The sequence below is a fragment of the Trichosurus vulpecula genome, chromosome 4 (genome assembly GCF_011100635.1).
Source record: "Trichosurus vulpecula isolate mTriVul1 chromosome 4, mTriVul1.pri, whole genome shotgun sequence".
Taxonomy (NCBI): domain Eukaryota; kingdom Metazoa; phylum Chordata; class Mammalia; order Diprotodontia; family Phalangeridae; genus Trichosurus; species Trichosurus vulpecula.
This window is the reverse complement of record NC_050576.1, coordinates 107792713-107816259: the sequence shown is the minus strand read 5'-3', so window position 1 is coordinate 107816259 and position 23547 is coordinate 107792713. Positions and strand designations below refer to the sequence as shown.

The 23547-nt window shown below is 40.8% G+C and overlaps 1 protein-coding gene across 1 annotated transcript in view; it reads left to right on the top strand.

The window, feature by feature from the left end:
• The window catches only part of RAB7B (RAB7B, member RAS oncogene family), a 31528-nt gene extending 9828 nt beyond the window's left edge, over positions 1–21700 (top strand). The window contains exons 2-6 of the mRNA XM_036757813.1: positions 8273–8341; positions 10673–10799; positions 11926–12141; positions 17611–17736; positions 21405–21700. Of these exons, the coding sequence (XP_036613708.1) occupies positions 8289–8341; positions 10673–10799; positions 11926–12141; positions 17611–17736; positions 21405–21485 (603 nt within the window). The 5' untranslated portion in view covers positions 8273–8288 and the 3' untranslated portion in view covers positions 21486–21700. The remainder of the gene's footprint in view (positions 1–8272; positions 8342–10672; positions 10800–11925; positions 12142–17610; positions 17737–21404) is intronic.
• Positions 21701–23547: the final 1847 nt, after the last annotated feature.

Below are 23547 nucleotides of genomic sequence, written 5' to 3'. Positions count from 1 at the left end.
TCTGACTCTAATCTTGGACTCCTGTCCTTTATACCACGTTGCGTTTTAAATCCTATGATATATAGTAGTAGCAAAAATAATAATAGCTTACATTCATATGGTTAGAAAAGACTTTCACTTCCATGATTTAATTTGATTCTCACAACGAATCTGTGAAATAACCAAAACTGATATTATTAACCTGTTTTGCAGAGGAAACTGAGGCTTAATGAGGCTGCTTGTTATCACACAGTAAATGGTTGTGCCAGGATTCAAATCCAAGCCTATGCATTGTAAAGCAGAATAGAAATGAGGATTTTATCTACTCTTCCGAATAAGCATTCCTCTAATATAGGGAAGCAAGATTCAGTTTCCTCATCTGTCAAAACAATATTAATAATACTAATTCTGGTTATCTCATATTGTAGGGATCAAATTAGATCTTGGAAAACAAAGTCTTTTCTAACCATATAGTGTAACCACAATGCTGTTTGCAGCTGCTGTGGAGGTGTAAGGCCAACAACACCAGCACACAGGAAGGCTGCTAGCACAAGTACTTTGATCTGCTTTTCTAAGGAAAGAAACTTCAAGGGGTTTACAATCTCACTTTAATTAAACATACATATATCTTTCACTTCATTCAGGGGAAAAAGTCAGAGAAAACACAAACAGAAATTACAAGCAGAAATTATACAAACAGAGCAAATAACACAAATCGATAGACAGGGCTTCCAACTGTCTATCCATAGCAATGCATACATAATTGCCAGAGAGAGAAGTACCAACATCTGGGTTTTCAAAGCCAGGGCAGGGGGCTCCTTAATGGCTACCCAGAATCTCTTCTGGCCAAATCACAGGAACAGTTTTCCAATGAGTGAGCCCCCAAAGCAAAATGCTAACCTCAGAGTATATGTGCACTTCTTCAGGATCAGAGGGCCTCTCAACCATATGACTCAAACTCACTTAGGCTTTCTTGTGACTTAAGGAAGTCATCAAAGACTCCTGATTAATCAAAGGCTCTTGATTCAAACAAAGGCAAGTCTCAATCAAAGGCACTTGATTATCTTAGCGCCGAGAAGAACTAGAAGTCCAGAAGAAAAAAGAGCAAAAAGTCCCACTTTGCTTGCCATTACATATATATAAACGTGAGTTATTATGTTTCATCATCATCATCTTTGTTGTTGTTGTTAGCATATATCATAGTATTTAAAAGGCAACATGATACAGTGGAGAGAGATCAAGTATAGACACAGTAGACTGTTGGATTTTCCTTTTTTTCTTCCAGTTATTTTTTAACATTTTTATTTAAAGTTTTGAGCCCCAAATTCTATCCTTCTTTTCCTCCCTCCCCTCCCCCCTTCCTGAGAGGGCAAGCAAGCAGATAAAGATTATACATGTGCAATTATGTAAAACATTTCCCTGTTAGTCATTTCGTACAAGAAGATTCAAATAAAAGAAAAAAATGAAAGAAACAGAGTGAAAAATAGTACGCTTCAGTCTTTCCTCAGTCAACATCAGTTCTCTTCTGGAGGCAGATAGTATGCTTCATCATTAGTCCTTTGGGATTGTCTTAGATCATTGTATGGCTGAGAATAGCCAAGTTATTCACAGTTCTTCATCCAACGACATTGTTGTTACCGTGTACAAGTGTTCACTTCACTATGCATCAATTCAAGTTTTTCTGAAACCATCCTGCTTATCATTTCTTATAGCACAGTAATATCCCATTATAATCATATGCCACAGCTTGCTTAGTCATTCCCCAGTTGATGGGCATCCCTTCAATTTCCAATTCTTTGCCACCACAAAAAGAACTTTTATAAATATTTTTGTACAAATGGGTCCTTTTCCCTTTTATTTTAGATGTCTTCTGATATAGACCTAGCAGTGGTATTGCTGGATCAAAGGGCATGCACAGTTTTATAGCCCTTTGGACATAGTTCCAAATTGCTCTGCAGAATGGTTGGATCAGTTCACAACTCCAACAGTGCATCAGTGTCACGGTCTTCCCACATCTCCTCCAAAATCTAGCATTTTTCTTTTTTGTCATATTAGTGACTCTGACAGGTATAAGGTGGTACATCAGAGTTGTTTTACGTTACATTTCTCTGATCAATAGTGATTTAAAGCATTTTTTCATATGACTATAGCTAGCTTTGGTTTCTTTGTCTGAAAACTACCTATTCATATATTTTAACCATTTATCATTTGGGGGATGACTTTTATTTTTTAAAATTTGACTCAGTTCTCTATATATTTGAGAAATGAAGCCTTTATCAGATATACTTATTGCAAAACTTCCCTTCCAGTTTTCTGCTTTCCTTATAATTTTGGTTATATTTGTTTTGTTTCTGCAAAAGCTTCTTAATTTTACATAATCAAAATCATCTGTGTGATATTTTGTAATGCTCTCTCTTCTTTGGTCCTAAATTCTTCCCTTATCCATAAATCTGACAAATTATTCTATGCTCTCTTAATTTGTTTATGGCATCACCCTTGTTCCCGTTTTGACCTTATCTTGGTATCAGTGTGATGTTATCAGTGTGAGATGTTGATCTATACTTAGTTTCTGCCATACAGTTTTCCCAGCAGTTTTTGTCAAACACTGTGTTTTTTGTTTTCAAAAGCTTGGATCTTTGGGTTTATCATATACTACGTTACAATGGTCATTTACTATAATGTAATTTGTACCTAATCTATTCCACTGATCCACCACTCTATTTCTTATCCGGTAGCAGATTGTTTTGATCATTAGCACTTTATAATGCAGTTTGAGATCTGGTATAGCTAGACTACCTTCTTTTTCATTTTTTTTTCATGATTCCCTTGACATCTTGAGTTTTTGTTCTTCCAGATGAATTCTGTTATTATTTTTTCTAGCTCTATAAAATAATTTTTGATAGTTTGATTGGCATGGCATTGTATAAATAGATTAATTTAGGAATAATTGTCATTTTTTTACATTGGCTCACCCTACCCATGAGCAATTAATATTTTTCCAATTGTTTAGATCTGATTTTATTTGCATGAAAAGTGTTTTATGGTTGTGTTCATATAACTTGTAAGTTTGTCTTGACACGTAGACTCCCAAGTATTTTATATTCCCTACAGTTATTTTTAATGAAATTTCTCTTTCTATCTCTTGCTGCTGGACTTTGTTGGTAATATATAGAAATGCTGATGATTTATATGGATTTATTTTGTATCCTGCAACTTTGCTAAAGTTGTTAATAATTTCATGTAGTTTATTAGTTGATTCTGTAGGATTTTCTAAGTATAACATCATGTCATCTGTAAAGAGTGATAGTTTTGTTTCCTTGTTGCCTATTCCAATTCCTTTAATTTCTTTTTCTCCTCTTATTGCTATAGCAAACATTTCTAGGAAAATTTTAAATAATGGAGGTGACAATGGGCATCCTTGCTTTACCCCTGATTGTATTGGGAGGACTTCTAGCTTATCCCCATTACAGATAATGCTTGCTGACAGTTTTAGATAAATATTACTTATTAAGAGAAGTTTCATTTATTCCTATATTCTCTAGTATTTTTAATAGGAATGGGTGCTGTATTTTGTCAAAGGCTTTTTATGCATCTAATGAGATAATCATATGATTTCTGTTATACTTATAGTTTTCCTAATATTGAACCAGCCATTCATTCCTGGTATAATTCCCATCTAGTCATAGTGATACGACCATATATATCACATATTCTTGTGCTATGTTGCTGTAATCTCTGTTAGTATTTTATTTAAAATTTTTGTATCAATATTCATTAGGGAAATTGGTCTACAATTTTCTTTCTCTGTTTTGGCTCTTCATGGTTTGGATATCAACACTATATTTGTAGCATAAAAGGAATTTGGTAGGACTCCTTCTTCACATGTTTATGTAGTATTGGGATTAACTTTTCTTTTAATGTCTGTCTGAATTCACTTGTGGATTCATCTGGTCCTGGGGATTTTATTCTTAGGAAGTTCATTGATGGCTTGTTCAATTTCTTTTTCTAAGATTGGGTTATTTAAGTGTTTTATTTCTTCTGTTAATCTGGATAATTCATATATTTGTACATATTCATTCATTTCATTTAGATTGTCAAACTTATTGGCATATAATTGGGCAAAATAGCTCCTAACAATTGTCTTAATTTCCTCTTCATTGGTGGTGAATTCACCCCTTTCATTTTTGATAATAGTGATTTGATTTTCTTCTCTCTTTTTTCAATCAAATTAATCAATGGATTATCTATTTTATTGTGTTTTTTTTTCATAAAACCAGCATCCAATTTTATTTATTAGTTTAATGGTTTTCTTACTTTTATTTTTATTAATCTCTCCTTTGATTTTCAGGTTTTCCAATTCGGTGTCTAATTGAGGTTTTTTAATTTCTTCTTTTTCTTGTTTTTTTAGTTGCATACCCAATTCATTGATCTGCTTTTTTTAAATTTTATTGTCTCATCATTGTCATTCTCTTTACTGAAATTATTATTCCTATGATTCATTCTTTGACCCACTTGTTTTTTAGGAATAGATTATTTAATTTCCAATTAATTTTTAATCTCTCAATTCTTCATTATTGAATGTAATTTTTATTGCATTATGATCTGAAAAGTATGCATTTACTGTTTCTGCTTTTCTGCATTTGGTTGTGAGGTTTATATGTCATAGCACATGGTCAATTTTTGTGCAGGTGTCATGTACTGCTGAGGAAAAGGTATATTCATTTCTATTCCCATTCAATTTTCTCCAGAGATCTATCATATTTAAGTTTTCCAGAATTTTATTTACCTCCTTACTTCTTCCTTGCTTATTTTTTAATTAGATTTATCTATTTCTAGAGGGGAAAGTTGAGGTTCCCCAGTAGGATAGTTTCATTATCTATTTCCTCCTATAACTCATTCAACTTCTCCTTCAAAAATTTAGATGCTGTGCTACTTGATACATATATGTTTAGGATTGATGACTTCATTGTCTATGGTACCTTTCAGCAAGATATAGTTTCCTTCTTTATCTCTTTTAATTGGATCTACTTTTGCTTTTGTTTTGTCTGAGATTGTGATTGCTGTCCCTGCTTTCATTGCTTCAGCTGAAGCATAATAGATTGTGCTCCAGCCCTTTACCTTTAACCTATGTGTATCTCTCTGCTTCAAATGTGTTTCCTGTATAGGACATATTGTAGGATTCTGGTTTTTAATCCATTCTGCTATCCACTTCTGTTTTATGGGTAAGTTTATCCCATTCACATTTATAGTTATAATAGCTAACTTTGTATTTCCCTCCATAGGTTTTTTTTGCTCATTTTCCTACCTTTTTTGTGACTTGGTATTTTTATGTGAGAGTTGGGCTCTGGTACTACACTGTCCCAAACTTTATGTGCTCAGGTTTTGAGTCTTACTGATGGCTTTCACTGAGCTTCAGAGCTTAGCTGCTTGCTTCCTCTGGAGGGTAGACTTCCCTTCTGGCTTGTATTGGAGCATGGGGCCTCTCTATTGGCTTCCCCTGGGTGTGGGATTTAGCTGCTGGCCTGCTCCAGGAGTGGGGGCCTTTCTGCTGGGTTGCTTTGGAAACAGAACCTTTCTACTGGTAGACCCCAGGGGCAGGGTCTTGCTGTTGTCCATCCCTCTGGGTAGGTCTTCAGTACTGGTCAGCAGTGGGATCAAGGCCTCCATGGTGGTTTGTCCTGGGGGCAGGGTGGCTGGGGTGGGGCCTTGCTGTGCTACACAGACTGCACACTTACCTAAGAGGATGCTGGTTTGCAGGGGCCTCACTAGCAGATCACCCCAAGCTTGGAGCCTTGCTGAGGCCACCTGCTGTGAGGCTAGCTGCTGCTGCTCTTGGACCTCACACCCCTCCCACTCCAGTGAGACAGACCTTTCCTGCCAGGCTGGTAAGCTGCTTCCCTGTTTTAGATCAATTCTGAGGCAGTTTTTTCATTGTTTGGAGGGGTATTTGGGAGGGGTTCAATGGGTTCCTTCTTCACTCCACCTTCTTGGCACTGGAAGTCAACTGCTGGATTTTCAATTCAAGTGAGGGATGAGATCATAGCTCTGCATTTCACTCATACCTTCTGATTCAGGATAGTGAATGAACGAATGAATAACAAAGCATTTATTAAGCATTGACCATGTTCATAGCACTGTGTTAAGTACTGGGGGATAAAAATAGAAAAGACAATCCCTGTTTTCAAGGAGCTCACATCCTAATAAGGAGACACAGTGTGTAAAGGAGGTGTCAGCTATAAGTAAGATGGAAAGCCTTCATGGCAAAGAAGATGCTAATGCAGCTTTAGTATTATTTTCATCAATAAAACCATATTTCTGATGTTGAACCATTTGACAGTGCCAAAGATTTTGGTAGTGAGAACTTTTTTTCCAAGTCATTAGATTAAGAGCTTCTTGAGAGCAGGGACTGCCCTTTGCCTCTTTTAGTGTCCCCAGAGCTTAGAACAGTGCCAGGCACATATTAGGTGCTTAATAAAAGTTTATTGATTGATTAAATCTTCAGGATCCATGGATACTAAGGAGTCAGGGGCTATAGCATCTGCAGAAGCAATTGCCAGGCTGTATCTCCACAGGGCTTGAATCCTGGCTGATGGTTGTGGGACTAAGGCTGGAAGGAGGGTCTGTGGTCTGGGGTGGAGTCTGCTATTCTCAGGGCTCTTCAGTTCAGGGTCCATCCAAGTCTAAGGGGAGGTGGTGGTCTGTTTGACTTGCCTGGCACATGCCACCTTCTGTCCCCTCCCTTAGGGCGCCTTGCTGCTGCAATTAGACTGGCTTTCCTACCCTAATGGGTGAGTAGCAATTAAGAGGCATTTGGTGAGAATGGCTAGCCCTTCTCCACAGGAATTGCTACCCTGAATGATTACTAGAGTGACTGGCCTGGAAGCAGGGCCAGTGGCCTGGGGATTGTGGGATGGGGTTGCTCCTGGGTTCACCTGCCCATCATGGCACTTGGTTGGATGTTGCCGTTGGGAGCAATGTTGGTAGACCGATTGTCACAGGAGTTGCTCCTTTAAGGATAGTGACAGTGGAGGGCTCTGCTACTCAGAGTTCCCTGTATCATCTTCAAAATATTAGATATTTCAGCTGCCTAGAAGGTTTCAGCATAGCTCAGGGCAGGGGGATGGATGCAATGACATCTGGAGTTCGCTTTTAGCCATTATCAGTCTATAATAGTTATAATGTGATAACTGACATTTATATGGTACTGCTTTAAAGTTTCCATTTGATTGTTTATATAATGTACTTTGCGTATCTTTAAATGCCATATGAATTTCAATTGCCAGTCTTCAGTCCTTACAGTAACCTTGTCAATAACCTTGCACATCTTTCAATGCGATATGAATTTCGATTACTAGTTGTCCATCCTTACAATAACCTTGTCAGGGAAGTCCTAGAGGTATGTTATTCCCATTTCACAGATGAGTTCAACTAAAACTCGCAAAAGTGAAGTGATTTCCTCCAAGAGCACGCAATAAGTTTCAGATGCGATTTAAACCCACTCCTCCACAGATATGTGGAACTTTGGTCTTTATACCTCTCTGTGCCTCAGTGTCTCCATATGTAAAATCACCAGAAAACATAATGCTAAAAGATCTCAAGGGCTTCTGACGACATGCTCCACCCTAAGCAATAGCAGTGGTCAAAAGTTATAGGCTCTTGAGGCTTATATCTATGTGTGCCAGAGTCCATAGAGCTGCCTGAGAATGAAAGAAGGGAGGGCCCTGGGAGATGGTATGTGAGTAGGTTTGGGGTTGGAAACAAACAGTAGGCCCTGACATAACCTTTCCATTTTGCAAAGAGGAGCAATAATGTACACAAAGGAGGAAGGGGGATTCCACATTGAATGTACAAACACTGGGTAGCTTATATCACCACCCCCAAAATCCCCAAAGCACAACTAATCATTGGTCCCTTGCATCAGACCTTTATTATACTCCAGATTTGCCCTAATCCTGGCTGTGAGGGGTTCTTTAGTGTTTGGTCCCAGCCTTACCCTCCTGGATGTCACAGGGTCATCTTAGTGAGCCCAGAGTTTGTTGGCCCAAGAGACCAAGAGATAATAATAGTCCAGAGTCCCCCTTCAGTTTAAACGGTGTAAAAGAGGACCATGTTGGGTCAGGGGCTTTCTTTTCTCCGAGAGGAAAACAAGCCAACCTGAATTCTGGGCTAAGAGCAAGTTCTTCCAGGCTACCTCAAACGAAAGTAACACTAATAAGAAGGCAATGGGTCTGGGTCAGGAGGACTACAGTGAACACTGGAACCAGGATGTGGCTTATTTTTTCTCTTCCCACAGGTTCCCTGGTTCCTCCATGGACCCAAGGAGAAAGGTGGATCTGAAGCTCATCATTATTGGAGCCCTAGGGTAAGATGAAGCCTGCCCTATGTCCAGTCCCAAAATGATTGGAATTGTATCTGACTGGGAGCAGTCCCTTGCCCCAAGGATAATGAGATGTCTTCCATACAACTCTAACTTCTGGGAGTCCCTGCACTTGGAGGTTACACTAGGGAGGGAGTCTTGCTAAACTAAATGTCTTTCCCATGGTCATACCACTAATATATGTAATAGGAAGCAGTCCTGTCCAGGGGGTTAAGGCTGGGAGTCAAGAGACCTAGCCTCTGGTCTTGATTCCTCTTCCAGTTAACAAGGTGACCTTAGTCACTTAACTGCTCTGTGCCTTAGTTTTTTCATCTTTCAAGTGGAGATAATAATACCTTATTTACTCATTTACCTTAGAGGATGGTTTGTAGGATCAGATGTGAAGACAGATGTGAAATGCTTCTAAAACATTAAAAGTGCTATGATAAGGATATTGCTATTGATAACTTGTGAGCAATACACACACACAGAAAATCGTTATCTCCTTGAGAACAAGGATTCTATTGTTTTTCACATTTGAATCCTCAGTACTTAGCATAGTATATCTTTTTGTTTTTTGAAGGGGGGAAAGGCAGGGCAGTTGGGGTTAAGTGACTTGACCAAGGTCAGACAGCTAGTAAGTATGTTGAGTGTATGAGGCTGGATTTGAACTCAGATCCTCCTGACTCCAGGGCCGGTGCTCTACTCACTGTGCCACCGTGCCCCCAGCATAGTATATCAATATTATTTATATTTATATATCAAGAATCTATAATTTCTTCAGTGTAAGTACACCTGGTGTGGAAATTCCATTCCTTTATTCAATGAGCATTTATTAAATGCCTACTATATGCCAGGCACTGGCAATAGAAAGACAAAATTAAACCATCTCTGACCCCAAGAAACTTATATTCTGTTGGGAGGAGCAGCATACAAGTAAATTGAAGTACACACCAAGATATAAAGTAATTTCTAGGAGAGGGCCCTTGTAACTGGGAGGATCAGGAAAGATTTTCTTGAGCAGAGCTTTGAAGGAAGCTAGGGATTCAGTGAGTCAGAGGTGAAGAGGGGGTGCTTTCTGGGTTCGGGGGATAGCCCAGACAAAAGCATATAAATGGTGATGGAATGTTGTATAAGGGGAAAAGAAAGGAGATCGATTAATCTAGGACATACAGTACGTGAAGGAGAGTAACTTGGTACCAGCCCAGTAAGGCAGACTGCCATATTGCAAAGAAGTTTTTAAACCATACAGAGAAGTCTGAATTTTTTTCTAGAGGCAACAAGAGACCACTAGAGTTTTCTCAGCAGGTGAGTGACACGGTCATACCTGGCCTTTAGGAATATCAATTGTCAACTGAGTGAGGGCTGAGTTAGAGAAAAGTGAGTCTAGAGGCAGAGAGACCAGTTAGGAGGTTATTGTAGCGGTCCAAGGGATGAGGGTTTGAAGTAGGGCACTGGCCCTTTTAATGTAGAGAAAAGGATGGATAGGAGAGATGTTGTGGATATCTCCCCAAGGAGAAAAGGCTGAAGCTAAGTTATTTACAGATAGTCACATTACTAGTAAGTGTCAGAGTCAAGATTTGAACTCAGGATTTCCTGGCTGAAAATACAAAATAGTATTGCTGCCTCTCATTGACTTTTGTTAATAATAATGATTTTGAGAGTACTATCACCTTACATTTGCGTAATACTCTAACTTTTTCAAAGCATGAACTTTCGAAATCAGAAAACCTGAATTCAAATCCCAATTCAGTTACCAACTCACTAACTTGCTTGGGCAAGTCATTCCTCCTCTCTCCATCAGTTTCCTTGTCTGGATTAGGTGATTTCTTAAGTCCTTCCAGCCCTAAATCTTGTGGCCTATGACACATCTATTAAATTGTTTGATTCTTATACTAACTGCTACTAGGTGGGGCAGGTATAACTATCTCCACTTGGCAGACGAGAAAATTCATGCACAGAGTTGAAGGGATTTGCATTAGACCATACTACTTTAATGAGTGATGAAGAAGATGATGATGGTAATGACCTAGGGAACTGCCTCCCTCCCAAACTTTAACTGGATCCGAAACATCCTCCTTACCAAATACCTTGAGGAGCTCTCCTCTGCCCACCATCTTGGCCAGTCTCTCTTCCGGCAGCTGTTCACAAAAGGTTGCCAGCTCTGACAAAGTATATCCAAGCCATAATGAGCTGTCCCTCACAGGCAATGTCTAGGACCAAGAACTCTGGGGACTGGCCTCCACAGAATAAAACAGAGCCCTGAGAACCATGAAAAGACTTTGAGATGTGTGTGTGTGTGTGTGTGTGTGTGTGTGTATCTCTATGTTCCCTCAGAGTGGGAAAGACCTCCCTCATGAATCAGTATGTACACAAGACTTTCTATGAGGATTATCAGACCACCCTGGGGGCTAGCATCCTCTCCAAAGTCATCATGGTAGACAACACAACCTTGAAGTTACAGGTGAGCAGAGTCGCCCCTCCCCAATGTGCTCAGACAGATAGAAATCCTCCCAGGTCCCTTGGGCTGACTCAGATCCAGCTACACCCATCAGCCATATACAATAGTAGCAGGGGGTCTAGAGGAAAAAAACCATTAGAAATGTTTATAAATAAATTATAAATAAGTAAGTTTGGGTTCTAGTACTTGCTTAATTATTAATTCTGCCATTAGTTCTGGCAGTCCTCAAGGGTAGAGACTGTTTTGTTTATGTCTTTTTATCCCCAGTACCCAGCCTTAAACACAGTAGAAGGACCTCAGCTCCTCATGAGATTAGACTTTATGTTTCTAGTTGTTGTTTAGTTGTTTTCAGTCATGTCCTATTCTTCACGACCTCATTTGGAGTTTTCTTGGCAAAGACACTGGAACAGTTTGCCATTTCCTTCTCTAGCTCATTTTACAGATGAGGAAACTGAGGCAAACAGGGTTAAGTGACTTGCCCAGGGTCACACAACTAATAAATGTCTGAGCCTTGGTTTGAACTCTGGAAGATGAATCTTCCTACCTCCAGGCCTGGAGCTCTTTCCACTGAGCCACCTAACTGGCCTAGGTCCCTTAAAGCTCTAGATTTATGATCCCATGATCCCATGTTCTTAGATACTTTATAAACGTCTCTGGAATTTGAATCTGAAATTAACTGCGAATGCTAGGCAGGTTATTTGACCTCAGTGCACCTCGATTTCCTCATCTGTCAAGTGGGATTATAATCCATGCCCTACCTACCTCACGAGCATTCTGTGAAGAGAAAATAACATAATGAATATGAAAGTGCCTTCAAAAAGTTAAATGTACAATGCAGAGATATTATAGCACTCCAATGCAGAATGGTGCCAAGGAAGGCTTGAGACCAAAACAAAGTGCTGACTCCTTGACCAACCAGTCAATCAATCAATCAAAATTTATTTAGCACCTACTATGTGCCAAGCACTGCGCTAAGCACTAGGAACACTAAAAGAGGCAAAAGACAGTCCCTGTCCTCAAGGAGCTTTCAATCTAATGGCCAGAGAGAGAAAGGAAAGTTCTGATGAAAGCTGACATGTGAACCTTCTTCAAGCTTCTTTCAAGTGCATGGTGGGGGTTTCCTTTCCAGATATGGGACACAGGAGGTCAGGAACGGTTCCGCTCCATGGTATCCACCTTCTACAAGGGCTCGGATGGCTGCATCCTGGCCTTCGATGTCACGGATCGAGATTCCTTCCATGCCCTGGACACCTGGAGGGGGGACATTCTCCAGAAAACAGTGCCCACGGAGCAAGTTTACCCCATGGTGGTACTGGGGAACAAGATCGACCTGGATGACCGGGAGGTAAGGGATAGACTGGGTTGGGCTGGGTAGTGGGCAGATGCTAGCGCCTCACCCCCAAGGCTTTTCTTTATATACTTTCCCAGGTGCTATGGTGAGGGCTCAGGGGAGCCACCCTACTCCATTATTGGAGAGCAAGCAATGGTCCCCCAGCAAAAACCTTTGGTCATTTAATTCAACAGTTTAATTTATTTATTGCATGAAGATACTATATTGAGCACAAAAATAACATAGAATTGAGGACAAAATAATATAGAATTATATTAAGCTGTGGTACAAAATAATACACAAATGTATTAAGCAAAATGTTTTGTGAGATCTGAGGGGAGAATAATTATTATGAAGTTGGGGGAGGCGGGGAGGCTTCATATAGGAAGTGATACTTTAAAGGATGGGCAGGGACTTAATAAGGAGCAGGGTGTACCAAGCAAGAGGAATGGTGAGTAAGTCCAAGCAGGCCACAAGAGAAGGAACTGTAGGGTATGACTCCCCCAACCCAGAACTGGTGGCCCAACCCCCAGGGACAGGAGGAGCACCAGGAGATGGACATGAGGAACTCCCTGAGTCACAGTGCAAGTGGAATGCACCAGCGCCCAGACAGAGACAGAGAGATAGAGACCGAGAGGCTGGCAAGAGACAAAAAGAGACAGAGAGACATAGAGAGACAGAGAGACACACAAAAACAGAGACACAGAGACAGAGAAACAGAGAAAGATACAGACAGAGAGGTAAACAGGAGACAAAGAAAGAGAGATAGAGAGAGAATGAGACACGGAGAGAAACAGAGACAGAGACCAAGAGGCTGATAGACAAAGAAAAGAGAAAGAGAGACAGGGACAGAGAGACATAGAGACAGAGACAGACACAGAAACAGAGATACAGAGGTAGAGAAACAGATAGAGATACAGACAGAGAGGTTAATTGGAGACAAAGAGAGCTAGAGAGAGAATGAGATGGAGAGAAAGAGACAGATAGAGAGACAGAGACAGACAGAGACCAAGGGGCTGACGGGAGACAAAGAAAAGAGAGAGACAGACACAGAGAGACACAGAGAGAGACATAGAGATAGAGACAGAGAAACAGAGAGACACAGACAGAGAGGTTAACAGGAGACAGAGAGAGACAGAGACAGAGACACAGACACACAGAGAGAGACAGAGATGGAGAGACAAGGACAGAGAACTGATATGGAGATGACCCTGAAATGGGAGGTGTGAGAAGTAGGGGGTAAGGGAAGGAGAATAGAAGGTGGGGAAACTATGTATTTCAGCTCCCTGTGGGTCCTGAAGTAGGGGGCAGAGACCTGACTCTCTGTCCACAAGTCCCCACCCACTGGGCTCGTGTCAGCAAGTTGTCCATCTTGGGCTCAGATGAACAATGGAGACATTGTGAGGGAGGGCAGAGAGCCCAAGAGGAGGGGATTTGGACCATGCTGCCCCTCCAGAGCCCTGGAGTCAGGAGAGAAGAGGAATTGTGATGGCACCTTTGATCACTGACAAGACCGGCTCCCCAGAAACCTGTGGAAAATAAAGCAGTCAATATCCTTAGGGAGAGGAGGCAACTCAGTCCTTCCCAATAGTCATGGGGCATAACTAAAAAGGTGGCAAGAGTCCAGCTCAGTGCCTACCAGGTTATCTTCAGCAAGCATGAACCTGAAGGAGAGAACCATTGCAAGGGATAGAAAGGCTGCCCCACAACTCCTCAGGTCCTCAGGCCCTTGCTGCTTCCTCTTCCCATAGGAAAGGGATCCGACTCTCAGACACAGGCCCAGATGGGGTGGGGAGGGTTGGGTTGCTGGGATTCTGGCCAGAAGGAATGAGAGCTCCGATTGCCTCCCAGCTTTCAAACTTATAAACAGCTTTCCCTATAACAGCCCTGTGAGGAATCCAGTGCAAATATCCCCATCCACATGGAGCCGAGAATGATTTGCCTTTGGTCACACAGCAATTGCCAGAACTAGGGTTTGACCCCAGTTCCCCTGATTCCAAATCTAGATCTCTTTCCGCTATCCCAGGTCTGCCTGCAGAGATATCCTCCCTCACCCCTACCTCTGACAGGGCTCCCTAGGTTCTACCATCACTAGGTATGGGAAACTATAGTCTATCCTGGGAATTGGGGGGTGGTGGGGGAGAAAGGACAGGAAAAAGGCAGAGCTAGATGCCAACTCAGGTGTGCATGCATTTGCACATGTGCACACCCATGCACACCCACACCCATCTGAGGAGTGTGGTGAGTGGAGAAGATTAAGAGGACAGAGATTCTCCAACACACACACACACACACACACACACACACACACACACACACGCACAGAAACACATACAGAAATACACACACCCCACCACCACTGCCGCCACCACCACCATCATGATGGAATTTCATCCAAGACAGTGAGACATGTGCCTTCAGGGGACCCACATACTTTGCTTAACTTCTGCTGGGCCATGATAGAAAAAATATGAACTAGTAGATTCAAGACTTCTACCCCAAGAAGGTCATTGACAAAAAGAAAGACTCTTTATACAGCATAATATTGATAGCAGCACTTTGAATGATATCAAAGAACTGGAAACAAAGTAGAAGCAGGTTGGGGAATGGCTGAACAAATCATGGTATGAGAATGTAATGGAATATTTATTGTGTTGCAAGATATGACAAACATGATGAATACAGAGAAGCATGGGAAGACTTATATGAACTGATGCAAAGTGAAATGAGCTGAGGCAAAAAACACAATATACACATGACTTCAATGGTGTAAATGGAAAGAACTACAACCACAAAACAATAAAAATGAGGTTGCAAAAAATAAAGACCAAACTTAGTTCCAAGAAAGATCTATGAAAATACACCCATCCTGGCTCTTCTACAGAGATGGGGGTATAAGGCTATAGAACACTGCATATAATTTGGGATTTGTTTATTGTGGGGACTAGTTTTGTTGAATTTTTTCTCTTTTTCCTCTTTTTTTTATCTTTTTAAATATTTGTTATAAGAGATGGCTCTCTGAGTGAGGGGGAGAAGAGGGAGACAGGAGGAAATCTAGGTAATGTAAAAACAAAACACACCAATAAAAATCTATATTTTTAAAAAAATTCAATTAAAAAAGATAAAGCTGTTGTTTGAGCAATTAGCACATGCCCAGTAACACGGCTTCCTGGAGATGTTTACTTGTAGTGTTCTTTAGAAGTAATTCAACTCTGTTCTTTACCTCCCTTCTCCTTCCCGGCTTCGATTAAGTTAGAAAAGCTGAAGTGAGTGGGAAAAGCATGGGATTTGGAATTGGGAGATTTTTGTTCAATTTTTTTTAAAGTTTAGTTGGTGTGCTTTGATTTTACATTACAAACATTTCCAGATTACTCCCACTCTCTTGAAACAAAGAAAAACAATTTAGCAAAACTAACCCTCATCTGAAAATGTATGCAACATTCCATACCTGTATCCCCAACCTCTATTTTTAAAGTTTTTTTTAACTAACAAAAATCTATTTTCTCTCCCTCCTCAACCCCATTGAAAAAAAGAGACAGATGCATAGTCAAGCAAAGCAGTTCACACACACACACACACACACACACACACACATACACATACACATACATATACATATATATACATATATATATACATATATATATATATATATTCTCATTCTGTACCCTAAGTCCTCTACCCCTCCATCAGGGGTTAATAGCATGTTTCATCATCAGTCTTTGAATCATAGATGGTCATTTTATGGATCACAGTTCTTTTATAGCTTTCAAAGTTGTTTGTCTTAACAGTATTGTTGTTTTTTTTTCTCCTGTTTCTGCTTATTTGATTCTTCATCAATTTATAAAAACCCAAGTTTTTAAAATAATTTTGATGTAATATTATGAGTTGTTCTCCTGGTTGTAATTACGTCACTTTTTATCATTTCCCTGAAGTCTTTTCATGTCCTTTTTTCATCTATTTCCTCATTTCTTATAACAAACACCATAATATTCTATCACATTCATATCCCACAATCTATTCAGCTGGTCCTCATTTGATGGGCATCCCTTTAGTTACCAAGGGTTACTAAAAAGGGCTGCTGTAAATATTTATGTACATATAGAATGTTTTCCTATTTCTTTGATCTCTTTTGAGTATAGATTTATTTGTGTGTTTCCAAACTGCTTTCTGGATTGGTTGGACCCATTGACAGGTCCACCAACAATGCAACAATGTGTGTTTTCCCCACAGCCCTTTTACCATTTATCATCTTCCTCTTTTATCATCTTTGCCAATCTGATGAGTATGCAGTGGAATCTCAGAACTGCTTTAATTTGCATTTCTCTGAGCAAGTGGGATTTGGAGCAGTTTTTTCATATGGATATAGATAGCCTGGGTTTTTTCCCTTGAGAACTGTCTGTTCATATCTTTAGACTATAAATGAATTGGGGAAATGCCCTTATTCTTATACATTTGAATCAGTTTCTTAAATATCTTGGAAATGAGACCTTCCTCAGAGAAACTTGCTGAAAAGATTTTTTTCCCCAGTTAATTATCTCCCTTAAATCTGTGGATTTATTTATACAAAAATTTTAAATGTCCTGTAATTAAAATGATCTGTTTTACCTTCTGTGATCCTCTCTACCCCTTATTTGGTTATAAACTTTTCTTCTTTCCATAGATATGATAGGCATTTTTCTATGTTTCTCTGATTTGTTTATGATATTAACTTCTATATCTCTGTCACATATCCATTTGGAATTTATCTTGGTATAAAGTGTTGGTCTACATGTAATTTCTTTCATACTGTTGTATAATATTCCTAGAAGTTTTTAACCAGTAGTGAGTCCTTATCCCCGCAGCTGAAGGTTTCCTATATATTGAATGCTAGGGTACCATACACATTTGTTTATGTATGCTGTGTACCTGTTCCACTGATCAATCTCTCTTTTTCTTAACTAATAACAAATTGTTTTGGGAATTACTCCTTTGAGGTCTGGTACTGCTAGGTTCCCTCATTCCCACTTTTTTTTCATTATTTCCTCAAGATTCTTGGTCTTTTTTTGGTCTCCATATGAATTTTGTTGTTTTTTTTTAGTTCTATAAGGTAATCAATTAATAGTTTGATTACTAAAAATATTTCAAGTAATATTGTCATTTTTATTATATTGATTCATCCTAACCCCTGAGCAATTAATATTTTTTTCCAATTTACTTGGGTCTGTCCTTATTTCTACAAACAGTTTGAATCTCAACTCTGACAGCTACTGAACAAAATCATTTGGCTTCTCAAAATTCCACTTTCCTTTCCAAACAGATGAAGATAGTAATTGCTATACTTCCTGCTTGCTAAGCTCTTGGTAAGCCTCAAAGCCCTAGGGAAATGTGAGCTGTAATTATCATTGCTCCAGGTGAAGGAGAACAGGGGCTAAGGAAGGAATCTGTGCCAGGAGAAGCCTCAGTATCTCAGAGAATTGTGTCCATCCTTGTCCCCTTATGCAGGTATCTCAGGAGAAAGCCCTAGACTGGTGCAAAGAGAAGGACATACCTTACTTCGAAGTCAGTGCTAAGAATGACATCAATGTGGAGCAAGCGTTTGAACTGCTGGCCAGACAAGCACTGTCCCGGGTAAGTGGCTGGGGTGATCAGTGTCCAGCCTGGGTCAGTTTCCCTTGGGCCTCTTGGGAACAACAGGTTGGTACAATGGAAGGAGCACTGACTCTAAAGTCAGATGTCCCCTCGGACACTTCTTATTGCCTGGGTCAGTTTGGTCAAGACACAATCTCCTGGATCTCGGTTTCCTGAGGTGGTATGATGGATAGAAGAGCATTGGACCTGGAGTCAGGAAGATCTCAGGTTAATCTGGCTCTTATACATTAACTATATGAACCTGGACATGTCATTTAAAATTCCATCTGCCTCAATTTCCTCATCTGTAAAATGAACGTAATAATCAATGCCAACCTCCCTGGGAGGTTATAAGGATAAAATGAGGCAATATTTGTACAGCACTGTAATGTTAGTGGGATGTAAGATCTTCCCCGCCCATTAATAGGCCTCATGTGGAGCCCATTAAGAGAAGCTTGCTTATAGGAAGGCTTTCATACCTTTTGCTAATTTCTAATTAGGCACTGAGTCGCGAGGGTTGTGATGCCTTCTGACTCTGAGAAGCATATATATACTCTGAGTTGGTATTTTGCTTTGGGGTTTGCTCACTTATGAGAAGAACCTTTTGATTCTTTGGTCGTCCCCCGACCACTCACGTGTAAATACTCTCTCAATCCAGTGGTGTACGTAAAGTGTATAGCAATATTGCTTTGATTCAGGCAGTCGGAGCCCTGTCTGTTGGTCTAATTCCTCCACTTGTATTTTCTCTGCTTATATTTTCTCTGATGTTCAGGGTGCTGACTTTTCCCCTGAACTAATGAATATAATTAAAGAAAACTGTTGACCCCTAAAAAGCTATCTTTTCTATTAAAGCAGATCAAAGAACCTGTGCTAGCAGGCCATCCTGGGTATGCTAGGGTGCTTGCTGTTACAAACACTTTGCAAATTCCCCCTACCTTTCTAGTCTTCTTATGCCTTATAACCCTCTTCCTCCTATGGAATCCAGCGACAAGGGTCTTCTTAATCTTCCTTGAATAACTACTCTGTGTCCAAACTCTGGTCATTTTCACTGGCTATCTCCCATACCTAGAATGTTCTTCTTCCTCCTCATCTTTCTCCTGGCTTTCTTTAAGTCCCAACTAAAATCCCACCAGGGCAACTATGTGGCCCAGTGCTGGGCCTGGAGTCAGAAAGCCTCCTCTTCTTGAGTTCAAGTCCAGCCTCAGACACTCACTAGCTGTGTGACCCTGGACAAGTCACTTAACCCTGTTTGCTTCACTTTCTTCATCCGTAAAATGAGCTGGAGAAGGAAATGGCAAATGAAAGAAGACCGCAGGTAGGGAAACGACTGAACTACAGCAACTCCTAGGGACATACTGGTGTGAAAAGGATTTAGTCAATCATTTAACAAGGATCTATTAAGAGCTTACGATATGCCGGATGCTGGGCTAAGAAAGCCCCAGATATCCCCCACACCCTATTTATCCCTCCTCCAAAGGAACCTTAAAGAGATTCAACACCACCTATTTTTTCACCAAAAAAAAAAAAAGAATTCTGTGGAAGGATTAAGAATTCATCAAGCCAGAGTACTTTGGCTAGAGTTCATCCTACTGTCCCAGGCTTAGTGTCAGCCTCTCAGGAAGCCCTAGGATTATTGGTGAGTTTTCAGTATCGCACCCTTATCCCTGGTCAAGTCATTAGGAAACTGTCTATCTCTCCTTCTTCCACTTAAAATAGGGAGCTGCCCCATACAGCTCTAGGTCATTAGGTGGTATAATGGCTAGAAAGCTGGGTTAGAATAGCAGCAATGGCAACAAATGTTTATGCAGCACTTGCTATGGTCCATGTGCTAAGTGCCTTACAATTATTATCCCATTTGATCCTCACAACAACCCTATAACGTAGGTGCCATTATCATCTCCATTCTACAGATGAGGAAACTGAGGCAAACAGGAGTTAGGTGACTTGCCCAGGGTCATACAATTAAGAAACTACCCTATGAGATGGGTGCCATTATCATCTCCATTCTACAGATGAGGAAACTGAGGCAAACAGGAGTTAGGTGACTTGCCCAGGGTCATACAATTAAGAAACTACCCTATGAGATGGGTGCCATTATCATTTCCATTCTACAGATGAGGAAACTGAGGCAAACAGGAGTTAGGTGACTTGCCCAGGATCATCCAGCTAGTAAGTGTCTGAGGTCAAGTTTGACCACGGGTCTTCATGACTCCAGGCCCATAACACTATCCACTTTGCCACCTGGGAACTGAGTTCAAGTTCTGTCTCAGATACTTACTAGGTGTGACCCCCCAGGCAAGTCACAATAAATGATGTTATTATAACAGTACCTAACTCTCCATGCTGTTATGAGGATCAGCGGATTAATGTGTGTAAAGTGCTTTTCAAACCTCAAATGCTATGTAAATGCTAGATACTGAATTATTGTTTTAACTCAAATGTTTCCCATCAGCCAGAAACAAGGTTGGATAAGATGACTTCTCAGAAAACTTCCACCAGCTAATATTGTTATAGGGCTTTACAAACAGTATCTCAGCTTTATCCTCATAACAATCCTGCAAGGTAGGTCCTATTATTATCCCCATTCCATAAATGGGCATACAGAGCTAAAGTGACCTGCCCAAGATCACACAGTTACTAAATGTCTGAGGCTAGATTTGAACTCAGGTCTTCCTGACTCCAGGTCCAGCACTCCATCCACTATGTCACCTAGCTGTCTCTTCCCTATTGGTGATCCTGTGAAGAATACTTCAACAAAACATCCTGGGGAGCAAGGGAGGAATTCAGAGAGGAACACAGACCAGCAGGGCAATTTTGTTACTGCCTCGTTAAATTTCAATTTTTAAAAACCCAGACTATGATTTCAATTGATGGTTTCATTGATTCATTTAAACCAGACCTGTGTTTTCATGGAAGTTCCCAGCGAGGAACTTCCTTTCGTCAAGGAGATCAGGGCCTTCTCTGTGACTCGCAGCGTGAAAGAACAAACATAAACTTTTAAAAAAAACCCCAGTTGCAGGTACAGAATTTGTTACCCATTCCTCTGTCTTGCCCTTCTTTGTGTATGTAATGAGAAAGGCACCAGTGCGAGGGGTAGTTTCTAAACTGCAAATACAGGTGGGTATATTGAGTTGGGACCACAGATCAGGTGGGAGGTTACATATAGTGTTCACAATTATTAGGTTCAGAAACTTTTTAAAACTACTTGAAAAGAGAACATTCCCTCCAACGTCTAGTTCCTACTCAAAGAATCCATTTCATTACAGATTATGGGAAGTGACCATTTGGAAAGTAGGATTCGGAGGAGGGGGAAAGGAGAAGGCAGAGCTTAAGGGGGCTTTCTCTATCTCACCTCGATCCAGGGAGCCTGGAACTCTTTGACCCTCCATTTGGTAATGTCTAGCAAAAATGTAAGACCACCTCTCTGCCTACACCAATGCAATTTCCCAGGCCCCCATACACAGGATGACAAATCTAGATTAGCTGAGTCTACTCAAACAACCTGGGTTTCTAGCTCAGCCATTCAGTGAACCAGGACAAGTTGCTCTGGGTCTCAGTTTCTTCATCAGTACAATGGAAAGAAAAGGCCCAACCTCCACTGGGCATTAGAGAGAAGAGGACCCATTCCACTGTGGATGTTATTTCTGTTTTCTCCTTTCCTCCTGCAGCATCGAGGGATTTTTGAGAACTACATGACTGACTCTATCAAGCTTTCACCAGCAGAGGAGCCAAGGAATAAATGCTGCTGACGTTTGAAACAGAGGCCACTCTAGGAAGGGGGCTGCTGATTGTTCAAGACTGGAACTGGGTTGAAGACTGGTAGACCTCTGCCCCTATATTCCATAACCTCTGTCCCAGGCTGCTGGGACCTGGTGACAAGAGGACACTCTGGATGAGCCGTAAGGACAAGCAATGCATTGCCACTGGCTGAGAGCAGGAGAAAAACAGAGGGTGCTGATGGACCCATAATAAACATTTCTTCCTGCTATAAGACAGCAGAGGAAAGGAACATTTTTGGAATCATGAAGTTCTCAAGCTGGAAGAGGGCTTCAATGTCATAGACCTAGAGCTCAAACAGGATTCAGCAGCCTTGTGATCCAACCCCCTCATTTTACAAATGAGGAAACTGAAGATTTATTTAAAGAGGTTAAGTGACTTAGCTAAATGTCACATAGGTAGTAAGCATCAAAGGTAAGATTTGAATCCAGGTCCTCTGACTCTTCACTGTTCCTCATTATTTTTTTTTTGAAAAACAAAATAAAATGTTCCTCATTATTTCAAATCCTCCATTTTACAGATAAGGAAACCAAGATAAGGAAGGGAAGTGCTTACCTATTATCACATACGTCTAAAACCTAGTCTGTAAGATTTCCACTCCAGTGCTTTTCTCCATCCCAAATCTTTCCTTCTGTCAAATTCCCATCGAGAACTCTGTAGTAGTATGGAGTTGTGGTTAGAGAACTGGGATTTGAGTCAGGAAAATAAGGGTTCAAATCCTGTGTGACTCTGGGCCAGGCATTTACCCACTCCTGGCCTCAGCCTCCTTAAAATGGGAGAAATGGACTCAATGACCTGTAAAAATCCTTTCCAGCTCTAAATCTAGAATCCTATGACCTCCTCACCACACACAAAAAAAGTGATGCCCTACAATTATCCACATTAGGAACATGTCCTCCCCATCCTCCACCCCGTACTGACTCACCTGGCCCTAGGCATGGACAGCCCAATTCAACAAATATTTCTTTGTTAGATTTAATATCCTTGGACAATCAGAACAGAGAAAGACACAGAGAGAGACAAAGAGAGACAGAGACAGAGAGAGAGACAGAGAGAGAGGGGGAGGGGAAAGAAAGCAGGGTGGGGAAGAGGGGAGAGAGAGAGAGAGAGAGAGAGAGAGGGAGAGAGAGAGCCGACCTTAGTCTGGCTGTATGAGCCACACCTCAATGCCAAGCAAAGGCCTTTGGGATTGAGCCAGCTGCCTTCTGAGAAACACAGTCTTGTTATGGAAAACACCAAAGAGCCGTGGATTAGAATGTTGGGAAACCTTAGTCATAATCTGAGCTGTGCCAATTATCAAGTCAGCCGCTATGAACCTCAGGTTTCTCAACTACAAAATGAGAAAGATGCTATTTGCCCTCAAATGGTTATGGTTAGGCTCAAATGAGACAACATTCTTTGAAAACTATAATACTCTGTACAAATGAGCATTATTATTTGTTCACCTTGATAAGGTTCTTAAGGTGCCAGCCCAGAGACAGAACAAAGAGGTGAAAAACAGCTATGCATCCTATGGGACAGGTGGTTTGAAGTAGGGATCTCTGGTTGAGGGGGAAAATCTTGGTTTCCCTTTGTGTTCTCTATGCTAGCCCAATTTCCCATTTCACTCTCCCAGTTTAGTGCATCAGAAAGAGTTCCAGATTTGGAGTCAGAGGACCTGGGTTCAATCCTGGCTCTGCCACTTACTACCTATCTCACCTTAGACAATCATTTAACCTGGTTAGGCCTTAATTTTCTCATCTGTAAAGAGTTGGCTTAGATGACCTTCAAAGTCCCTTTTGGCTTTCAATCTGTGATCCTAAGTTTCTCCCCAGAGCTGAAGGCCACAATTAGTCAAGGGGTAGAGGTGGAAGAAGGTAGAAAGGCCAAGAGAGGGTCCTTGCTTTCTCCTTCTGCTCATTCTTTTGTTGTCTCTTTGTGGCTGCTGAAAGATGAAATGACTGAGGAAAACAAATGTTCGATCTTCCAAGCATATCGATTTATTAAGCAATGGATACCCAATGCCTAACAAAGTGAGACCACATTTTCTCAGCA